The following is an 11,506-nucleotide window of genomic DNA, read 5'->3' as shown; positions in this document are numbered from 1 at the left end:
TATTTTAAATATAAAATCAAAGCTCTTAGTTTTTTTTAACATTATCGAATATTCTATCCTGTTGTGTTAGGAGAAAAATTATATGAATAATCTATTCATGTTAATTAAAGGAGAGACTGTTTTGAAAGGATTTGGAATTAGAAATTTCATTTGAATCGTTAGGAAATGTGAAAACTCAAATCAATTCAAATGTTCAATATTCCATACAGAATGTGCTCTCTCCAATTAATCGCCATTATTCAAAATTGAATTGGTCAAATTGTAAAAATACAATAAAAGAGAATTAACGGTCATTTGACTCATTGTTCATCAGCTAAACAAAAAAAAATATAAACATGCAGCCTTCAAATTCGAAAATTTAAATGGGACACATGAAGTTGGTTTGGAGGAGTTGTAACAGCTGATTTAAGGTCTATTAACAACCATTATTGAGTGATAACTATAAAGCTTAGCATTTTCACATGTAAAAAGTGGCCAAAGGTTGAGGGGAAACAAAACCAAAGCAACACCAAATCCCTGCAATTTCCAAGGATCAAAGTGTGTTATATTTCAAACGAGAAGTGTTGCGGGAATTACGGTATTTCGATGGCATCTTGAAGCCAAGTTTCTGCAATCCAGCAGCTTTCCTATTCGACTTTTTAGTTGTTCTTCCCTCATTTTTTTTGAAGATAATAATCAGGTAAGTGGGCTTATATATGTGTTTTAAAATAATGATGTTTTTGTTTTTGAAAACTCGATCGTACATTACTCATTTCATGTCTTTTGATTCCATATATGTCCGTTCCGCATGATTCATCTGTTATTCCATGAAATCTTGAAAATGCAATGTTATGATTCGAATTAAAAGTGGTAAGGAAATTTCCGAAACATGATAAGATAAGATAAGTCCATAATGCGGTGAGTTATGATAACTGATACATGCATTTGTCCCCTTAAAGGAGTAACAATTAGGGACTTGTCAGTATACAATTGATAAATAGATGAATAGCAGTGCCTTGTTTTGATGCCTTGTTTCGAATTCCGTGTCTCGTGTCTTGATTCATGTTGCGATATGTTATACGATATTTCACCTTTGAACTCATATTATATGTATATTTCGATATTATTGTGTGCGATTGGCTCCCACATACTGAGTGTTTCCCTCAAACACTCATCCCCATACTTCACTGTCCTGATAAGGACGAAAATCAATTAGAAGAAGATGAACAACATATGTTTTGGGGTTGGTGATCAAATTCGAGACATGACGTTTCAAGCATCATTTTAGTTTTATTTTCTTTATGTTATGGCTTCCACAGATGTGTTATGCACTGTAAAAATTATGTAAAAGACTGGCTTTTGGCTATTTCATTAATTATGTGGCTTATTGTTATACGATTTTAAATTGTTGAACAACGTTGATGACACGTCTCTGTTTTGAGGCGTGACAAAAAATAGATGGGATTGCAAGACAAGATTGATATTTGATGGAAATTGATGAGATGTGGTTAAATGAAATCTTTGCCAATTTAAAGAGATTTTATGGGATTTTATGGTTCCAATAACGTAGTAATGATTGTGTAAGGAAAAATGTGAATTTGCACCTCTACTGTGTTAAAAGGGGAATTATGAGGTAAGTAGCGTTTGAATTGATGGATTAAAACATTATGTCAAATGTTTGTAATTTATATGACATCAAGATAATAAATTTGGAATTAAGTTAAATTCGAGACCCGATTATAATAAATTCTTCCTCGACTAAAAAAAATCAACATTACTGAATATCTGCCAATTAAAAACTTGCCTTATTTATCTTCGAATAGTCACAATAAGGGGGAAAAAAAGGAATTGTTGAACGCATCATCAAGCCAAAGTAATTATAAATTATTAAGGTATATATAGCTTAAAATAATCAAATGTATTACAACTGTACAAATATATAGTTTTATTTGATTTGGGAGGATCTTTGAATAAGCTTGATTGAACCACAAATATTTCTCTGTGGCAACAATTGTGACAAGTATCAATTGTACTAAATAACGATAAATATTTTTAGCATCGCCTAAGTTTATAAAATATTTTAATACACGAGGTTTAAAATATAGGGAATGCATATTACTCCAAAGTTGAAAGGAAATATTTAACTCAAATTATAATATATATTGACTGAGTTTATTTCATACAAATATTCTTAATACAAAGAAATGTATTATTAAACATATTTAATTCACTAGGTTAATTTTTAGAAATTGTACAATTAATATTATTAAAAATCATAATTATCTGTCTAACCAAAAAGGTTTAATTGGGGGAGTTAATCACATATATGAGTAAAAAATACTGCTTGAATTAGGGTGGTAACAGGCCGGGTTTAAACCAATCAAACTTACCCTAAGTTAGACTTAGACCTGGTTAAATGGATCTGGGTGGGTTTAATATTATATTGTAAATAGCTTAATCAGTAAAAATGTGTATATAATTGAATTTAAAGGTAATGATTATAATAATTATAATAATATAACATAAAAACAAAATAGATTATAGTAAAATTTACTTTTTAGTTGGATTATGTAATAATTCAGTTGTTTACAATAGTTCATGTACCAATTTTTAAATATATCGATATTTTGTGTACCAAAATAATTTTTACTCAAATGTTATTAAGATAAAAATGAAAAAAAAAAAAAAAAACTATGATGATCTATTACTTTTTAATTTTTTTATTGTATAGTAACTAAAATGAGAAAATTATATAATATTTAGTGGGTCGAATCAAATAGGACATGTCGGGTGTCCGGACGGGTCCTTGTTTTCCGAAACTCAGCATGGACCTGAATCGTTGTCTTTGGATATTGGTTCTGGCCCAAATTCAGATGTTAAGTTATATTGTCCGGGCCACTTAGATGATAATGGCCCAATATTAGTTTCCAACAAGCACCGACTTGTGAGCGTCACATCACAATTTCCCCATAGCCAAGGCGGGTGCCTTAACTGTCACCATGTCACTGCTCACGCTCACGCTCACGCTCACGCTCCCGCGTACGTCAGCCGTGAACAGAGTTTTTGGCTCTTCTCTTTCATCTTCGAAATGCTGTTCAATTATGGGTTTCGATCCTCTGGATCGCAGGACCACTGTACTGCCCTCAGAAAGCTTGTGATTTGAGCTGCCAGAGCAATGTCCAAATGGGTGTGTCTCGGTTTCAGAGCACCAGATTTCGTGGTTTGTGAAAAAATTTATCGGATTAGTTACGCAAACTGATAATATTCAATTCATGGGTATTTTTGTTTATTTATTTATATGACGTCGGAATTTGGATTCTAGCTTTCAGAGCCGCTGACTGGAAAATTGTGGAAACTGGAGGATTTTGTATCTTACCCGGCTTTTCTTATATTCATTATCATTATTTTTTGTTGATTTTTGGTAATGTAATTCAAACATGGTTGACTGAAACTATGTTGTGAAATGTCTCATGTTTTTTTTTTACAGTATGCTGCTTCTTTATACTTCCACTTTCCCAAAAGATGTCAGCTCGAGATAGGCATTTAGTTGAGTGACAGGAAGGTATAACCAGAAATTTTTTCCCGAAGAAATTGATATTATTATGACCCTAAACACTGGGATTTTGGGGGAAAGAAAAAGCCAAATTCGAGATTCTGTAATTAAAGAATGTTCGCAATCGTGGCTGAATTTTTCGGTTTGCATCTTGCTCGTTGCTGGTTCCGTCCCAGTGTACAATGCTTGGTTTCTTCTCGTTGTTCCCATCTTCGTTCAGTTTTCGTCATTTTAAAGCTTTGGGGAACCATGTGCTGATGCAGGTTATGTTCATCTGCAACCATTGTCCATTCGTTAAACATTTGAAGAAAGATATTGTAAGTAAAGCTTTCAAACTTTTACATGGATGCAAGCTAATTGTGGTTCCTTTTTTCTCTTCAGTAATTGCAATTTCTTCAAACTCCGTGACCACTCATCCGCAGGTTCAGATCGCCGTAAATCTTAGAACTTGACCTATGTTGAAGCCATTGAATTCCATCCCAGATTACCTTATTCCTCACAGAATGGACCTGATTACATGGCCGAAGATGCAGAAGTATTTAACTATCCTTGTCCATATATTTATGAGGAGGTGTGCATTTTGAATATCTCGTTCAGTACCGTTTTCTTGCACTCAAGAAGCAGCACAACTTTAAAAAAAATTTCGCAACTTCCTTGGGTATTGTATGATTTAAATCATCGATAAGGTGTGTAGAATAATTTATTTTCGCATATTTAACGTCGGCTCCAACTATTCCAGATTTTAAGCCGTAATAGCCTTTTTATAATTCTCTACGAAACGATCTACTGGATTTTCCTTTGTCTAATCAGTTCAACGATTATATTCTTTCATTTAATTTTTAATGAAATATTTAAATTTTTGATCTAATCAAAACTCTTCTTGAATCAGTATTTTTTTTTCCATTATTAAAAAACTATCGTGTGTGTATTTCTAACTCTTGAAAAGACCATGCATAATTAAAGTATTATCAACTTTTAATAATAAAATATATATATACACACATATATATATAGACACGCATATATATACATATATTTTTTTATATATGTTTTAAATTAAATAACTTTTATTTAATTACTCAATTAATTAATCTATTATATACTCTTCTAAAATGTTTCATGAGAATTTTGCACTTAGTAGTCACTACTGCTAATTTTCTATTTAATTAATTTATTCTAAATTTATTAAATAAATAATTGTGAAATCGTTATAATATCGATCGATAATCAGAAAGCGCTGATATATCAAGGGTACAAATTTTGCTCACATAATGAAAAATAAAAATTTCAAAAGACAAAATTTTTCATTGATTCATTTTTTACAGCTACTAGTTTTGTGAACTCTTTCACTAAAACAGACAGTTCTACTCTCTTCACTTAATTAGCAGTTAAGTTAACTTCCACAACTTATCACATAGAATCAACTTATAAACTTATTTATAAACAATCTTTTTTATCTCCATCGAACTACGGTTGTCAAATTCAACTCATAACTATTTCAACGGTAATACATAATCCAATACTTATGTTACTCTCAATGAGTTGAGTTGAATGACAAGGTCCAGACCCACTAACTTTCAATGAGTCCAATCATCCTTACACCATACTCATGGACCAAAACCCTTTATCACAGGCATGATGTCATGATCTCTTTGACATTTGCATGCCTTAATGGACGTGTTTGTGCACCTAGCAAATTATTCATAACGCTATCTTTACATTAAATTTTTATGTCACATTGAGATACAAATTTAAGGCGTGAGAACGACCCATAAATCAGACACACATTAAAATAATTATCGAATAATTAAATCACAGCAATGTAAAATAACTTAACACGCACATAACAAATTATTCATGGCTTTCGATCATCGTTTCACCATATCATATATTATATTAAAACCATAATATCAAATATTATTAAACATGTATCCTACAAATATGCCACTAACCACAATTATTAAAAATTAAATAAACATCTTTATTTAATTATTCAATTTATTAATAATTAAATTTATTGTAAATCTTTTTACTATAAATAAATTAAAAATCATATTTTTAATTTATTTATTTTGTATAAAAATATCGTGATTTTATTAAAATTATTTCAATGAAAAAATTATCTAATTTTCATAAAATATCAGCTTTGACCCATAATTTTAAAAATCATAAAATCGCGCCCCAGTTCAAATTTATCGAGCCTAGGAACCAGGATTACCTTAGACCATCTCCGGCATCCTCGTTTTTGCCCATGCCGTTGTCAGCCCGTTTCCCAAAATTTTCGAGTAGCTGCTGACGGACAGCACCGTTTCGCGCAAGAATAGTGCATTGTCCTACGGATAGAATTTTCGGACGAATAATATGCAAACTCTTAGGTTGCACTTGGATTGGATTGATAAATTCAAATATTCAAAATAGCCACGTCATATACAATTCCATGAACCAAAAAACGTAAAAAGTAAATAAAAGAAAATACAATATCCTACAACTGTCCCCTCGATATTTTTTTTTTCGTATCGAACAACTCAATTTTTTTGCCCTTTTCCAGTTTTAATTTATTTATTTTCAAATTAATAAATAAAATTATAAATATACTAAATCAACTCGTGTGACTATAACCCTTCTAATAAACAAACCATGAATCATCCCCCATGTGTTGTATCTGAAATGTCACAGTCCTTCGCCGCCGCCTCCGTTTTCCTCAGACAACTAGCCTTCATTTAGATCTCCTTTTCTCTTCATTCTGCGGCGTTTCCCATTGAAGATTGCTGCTTGTTTGCGACTATTTCATAGCCTCCTCCGTCTTCTTCCTCTTCATGATCCATGTTCTCAATTTCCTCATCTTGATCTCTGTCATGCAACGTGGAGTCCTGCTGCTGTTGCTCAAGTACCGGCCATGGCTGCTCAGGTCGAGCCACTGTCGGCACCATTGGGTTATTGGTTTTCACTAAGTGCTCGTGATTGGATGGGGGAATATCTGTTCTCTTCGCTCTCTTTTTGTGTAAGGTGTCGAGCCGGTGAAAATATGGACACGTCTTCGAGTCTTCGGTTCTCTTCTTGTTGCTTTCCTTCGCTTTCTTAAAGTACTTGTTGATGTTCTCCCATTTCTCTTTGCATCGCTTAGAGCTTCGGTTGTATCCTAACTTGCCCATGGCGGCGGAGATATCCTCCCAAAGGGGTACCTTTGGCACGTTTTCTTGGTACTTGAGATCAAGGCTAGTTCGCAGATTGATCAGGGCTTCGACTTCTGCTTTTGGCCATCGCAAGGAGCTTGTGAGGTTGATGCTATCACCGAAGACGTCTGTTTTTCGAGTATTCAAGAATTTTTCAGGTGTCGCGGTCACTACTGTTGGTGGTTGGAGAGTGGATTGTTGAGGCGGAGATGCTGGAGTTTGCTGCGGCGGCTGTGTAATTTCCGGTGCTGGTACCTCCTCTTGGAGCGGTGGTGTTTTACTGCTCTTTGTGATTCCCAAGTTTAATTGCTCTGTTAGCTTCTGCAAAAATGCTACCACCGCAGCGTTTTTGGCTGCCGAGATCGATCTCTCCTGTACTAAGAGTTCATGTTCTCGATTCGTTCTCTCCATTTCTTGATTCTTCCACTCTTCCTCTCTCGCCATTTGATCCCGCTCCCGTTTATCCAGCGTATCCAAGAACTTTTTATGCAATTCATCCTGCTTCTCGAACACGTTTTTTATCAAACTTTCGAAAAAATCCTTCCATTTTCTCTTCTTCCCCCGTTGCCTTTTTATGCCCTCATCAGAAGAGGTGGATGAAGATGTTGGATTTGATAACAAACTCGCGGAATTGCCAAGACAATTCAAGGGTTTAAAAAGTTGAATCAGAGGATGATTTGAGGTATTCATTGCATATAACGGAGGAGGTAATATTATAGCATTCATCGAATTGTTTGGGTGTACTATATTCAAAGGATCTGGGCTAATTGATGAAACAATGCCAACATGTGATTGAATTGGGAAAGTAACCGCATTAGTCTGCATTGGGGCCGCCGGCATTGTCGTGACGGCTGGTGGAGGCCGTGGCTGATGAATACCGCTGAAGGAAAGCACTGGCACCGGAGTGCTTTCCCACGCCTGTAATTGATCGAAAAATCGATAAGTCTTGCCGACGGTGTTTGATTCGCGGCCATCTTTTGTTCTCTTGTGGTACTTGTTTACGTTTTCGAATTTCTCTCTGCATTTCTTGCCACTTCGTTGAAAACCAAGCTCCGTCATTTTCCTGGAAAAAAAAAGAAGTTTGTGAATCTTCCGTTAGTTCTCTCTTATAATTATTACTATCCAATCTTGAATTGTATCAAGTAAAACCAAAGTTCTTAATAGAAAAAAATTAATTCAACATACAATATAAGGACGAGAGAATTAGCTACACCGATTCAATACAACAATAACTAAGCCACAACACTCCGCGGATCCAATTCAAAAACATATGACCAACTGGATTATATATTTCTCAAGCAATTTTCCTAAGAAATTCCAATTCTTGGAGTTACATTTCATCTTTAATTCTAAATTTTTGTGGTCAAATGCAAGTGAACATATAATCAACAAAACTGCCAAAAACAAACCGGAATATATGCATGAAAGCTGCTGAATTCGTGGGAAAACAAAGACCGGACCCTTTCATCAAAAATCGATAATTCAATAAAACGACTGACGATCAAGTGTTCACATAACCTTTCACCGAAAAATCAAGAAAAATTACTGATTCAATTCATTGTTAGCGAGACGCAGATGGCGTTAAACGAAAACTTTTCGATTAATTTACCTGGAAACTTCTTCCCACAACGGACCTTTGAAATTCGAGTCCCTAAAAGCAACATCCATATCAAATCGAATTTTGAGCAAAGCCAAAGTCTCATGCTTCGGCCACCGGTTTCCACCGCCGCCAATTCTCTCTCTTTCTTCCACACCTCCGCCGAGAACAGCGCTTGATGCGCCAACCTCACTGCTGCCACCGCTAGCGCCGCCACTTTCGTGGGCAACGCCGTCTCCTGAGCTACTCGTCATGAGCCCAGAAACAGTATTAAGCATCATGCGGAGGAGCCTTTTTCCAGCTAGCCAGGCAGCCCCTCCGGTGATTACCAGCTGACAAAAAAATAATAAAATAAAGCACAAAAAGTGGCTGAACTCTGTGCGTTTTAAGAAGATGAGATGCAGTGAATTTATTAATTTATTTCGGTTGGATCAGCTGCTCGTCAATAAAAATATATATATTTTTTGAACTTATGGAGTAAGCATTTTTTTTCTAGCCATCTGATCTTCTCTAGTGTAAAAAGTTGTTTCTACAGAGAGATGATGAAACCTAGATAGAGAGCGACTCCGCAAGTTGCCCTTGGCAACAATGTCCCCATGCAGACTCATCCGGTACGTACAGGTGTATTTATGTAGCATGTACATTTTATATCTTTCGTTATCATTATACCAATATTATTTATACTCCAATTTTTATTAATAACATTTCATTGTGTAGATAAATTTTATACATATACAGGAATATGATTAATAAAAATTGGTATGTAAATAACATAACTATTGTTATAATTTTTGGGAAAATGATCTTTTTAATCCATTAATTTTTGCAATTTTGGATTTGTGTCCATTAAATTTTCAAAGTTTTGTTTTGTTACACTAATTTTTAATTTTCGATTATTTTGATTCAACTGTTAACGTGACACACTAACAAGTGACAAGGCAGCATCTTTCAATATCACGTCAGTATTTTTTTGTGTCACATCAACAGTTGGACCAACATAGCCTAAAATTTAAAATTAATTTATGAAAACCAAATTTTAAAAATTTAATAGACCAAAATCTAAATTAATGTAGCGAATTAATTATACGATATTGTCTTAGAGTGGATTGATGTTGCACTACAAAAAATTTTTTGTCTCGACAGCTAACAATAGTCAAAAGCAGGCTCATGCGGGTCACCTTGATCTTTTGGAATCATTGGCCATATGTCCTAGCTAGCTCACACTTGTGGTGTATTACAAAATAATCAATCATATTATCCTTCTTAAAAAAATTATGATGGCCGATACACTGATGGAATTGGAACTTCATGCTAATTTAGCTAATTGTACTACTGTTGGTTTAAAAGTATATAAATGAGAGTAGTATGAGATGAATGATCTTTTGGGAAGTTTTCGTGTGTCAAGCTGCTGACATTGTGCCGTTTGATCTGATTGGTTTGGTGGACCGGAAAATGTGACGTCAGATCTTGACGTGTAATATTATATCCGCTGGAGATATAATCGACGGTAGAGAAATGATAAAAGTAAAAAACACCGACAGATAAACACACACATCCCCGGACTCACGAGCTTATCAGCTCGACTCATTAGAACTCAAGTAGGTATACTATGCGCTGCCACAAGTATAAAGAAATAAGTTGTGCTTTGACTAAAAATTATAACTTTGGACTTTGTGATGAGCGTTTGATCATAACAACTAAATTTACCCGCTAACATGATATGATCATATTTTATTGATTGGGATAAGTTGTATCATTAAAAAAATTTAAAACAAAAAATTTATATATAGGATTGAAGTCGACAATTCTACTATAATTTATCGATTTTGAAACAAAAATTCGAAAGATTATGTGGTTTTTATTCAATAGGATTCAAAATGCAAAATTTCAAGACATTTATTTCTAAAAAGAAGTAGGTTTAGAATTAAGATAAAGAATGATAAATACGTGAATAAAAGTTTCCATTCATATAATTTGTGAGAAGTAAAAATTCAAAGAAAGTTTTGATTCAGTCTATTGGTTGGCTTTGATGTGAAAGAGTGGATTTGGTCTACTTTGGCTCCTGATCTTAAGCTTACTTTTCTTGGCCTCAAGCTTGACTTCTTGGGTTCTTGTCTTTTCAATACTTTAAGCTTTTACTAAAAATAGAAGCATTTCTTAACCCAAAGCAAGATAATCCCGAAAATGACTTCAAAGTGTAGGCACAGATTTGTAAGTACTCCTTCATCCACTATTATTTGTGGCCCCACACAGAGCTGCCTCACGCACCGGTGTGAAGGGAGGGTAAATCAGGGATATGGCCAGGGAAAAGAGTCAAAAACTTGTATGAGACGCTCTCACGGGTCGTATTTATGAGACGGGTCTCTTATTTGGGTCATCCATGAAAAAATGTTACTTCTTATGCTAAGAGTATTACTTTTTATTGTGAATATGAGTAGGGTTGACCCGTCTCACAGATTAAGATCCGTGAGACGGTCTTACATGAGACCTACTCGGAAGAGGAAGGCTCGCGATTTGGGCGCGATAAACAAGGCCGAATACACCTTTGCGGGATTCGAACACTCATTACCTTCTTTTTTCAGCAAGGTCTTTTGCCAGTCCAGCTGTGCCCCTGGGGGCACTATTATTTTCTCAAGCTTCTTGGCCTAGTGGTACTAGGCGTCCAAAAAATGGGACAGATCTCTCAAGTCAAGATAATGTAAACTCACACCTTCGCTATTAAAGAAACATCACCCCAATATATATGTATATTGATACGATCATCTTGATCATGGAGTAATTAATAATGGTCTATGTAAAGTGAAAAACCGGAACGTGACGTATGTACTATTATTCAATTTAAAATATTGGAATTGCATAGATATCACTAGCTATTATCTATAGTTTTTGGTATATCGACGAGTATTTGATATTATACATTTGGAATCAAAATATATCGCATGTTCAATTATCATGAATTGTCTGAGTGTTGTTGGGAACAATAATTATCTATTGAAATATCAATCGAAACATAATGTTTAGGTTGTTTTACGATTTAAAAAATTGATCGCACTTTTAATAAAGCGACACACCTATAATATTTACAATATTTATAATATTTGCTAGTATATTTAGTAAAGGATCCCTACAATAAATACGATACATGAAAGTTGTGTCGATGTTGTGAAGACCAAAGAATTTGAAGAGCCACATTAAGAATTTGAA

General features: G+C 34.3%; 1 protein-coding gene and 1 long non-coding RNA gene across 2 annotated transcripts; one reads left to right on the top strand and one right to left on the bottom strand.

Annotated features, from left to right (window-relative positions):
- The first annotated feature begins 2,945 nt into the window (after window positions 1-2,945).
- LOC140962061 (uncharacterized) lies at window positions 2,946-4,120 on the top strand. Its single transcript, XR_012172446.1, has 3 exons — window positions 2,946-3,199; window positions 3,302-3,400; window positions 3,467-4,120. It is a non-coding gene; the product is annotated as an uncharacterized lncRNA (long non-coding RNA).
- A 1,852-nt stretch (window positions 4,121-5,972) lies between these two features.
- LOC140960878 (trihelix transcription factor DF1-like) lies at window positions 5,973-8,854 on the bottom strand. The gene is made up of 2 exons (XM_073419194.1): window positions 8,315-8,854; window positions 5,973-7,768 (listed from the first exon to the last, which is right to left on the bottom strand). The coding sequence occupies exons 1-2, from the start codon at window positions 8,581-8,583 to the stop codon at window positions 6,271-6,273; spliced, it is 1,767 nt and encodes a 588-aa protein (XP_073275295.1). The 5' UTR covers window positions 8,584-8,854; the 3' UTR covers window positions 5,973-6,270.
- Window positions 8,855-11,506: the final 2,652 nt, after the last annotated feature.

The sequence above is a fragment of the Primulina huaijiensis genome, chromosome 16 (assembly GCF_012295235.1).
Source record: "Primulina huaijiensis isolate GDHJ02 chromosome 16, ASM1229523v2, whole genome shotgun sequence".
NCBI classification, from domain to species: Eukaryota; Viridiplantae; Streptophyta; class Magnoliopsida; order Lamiales; family Gesneriaceae; genus Primulina; species Primulina huaijiensis.
The sequence above is the reverse complement of the archived record's forward strand: the minus strand, read 5'-3'. Positions and strand labels throughout refer to the sequence as shown.

Coding starts and splice junctions, on each gene's coding strand:
- LOC140960878 (XM_073419194.1), bottom strand. CDS start 8,583: ATGATGCTTAATACTGTTTCTGGGCTCATGACGAGTAGCTCAGGAGAC. Junction 7,769..8,314: donor TTGTGGGAAGAAGTTTCCAG/GTAAATTAATCG, acceptor TTTTTTTTCCAG/GAAAATGACGGAGCTTGGTT.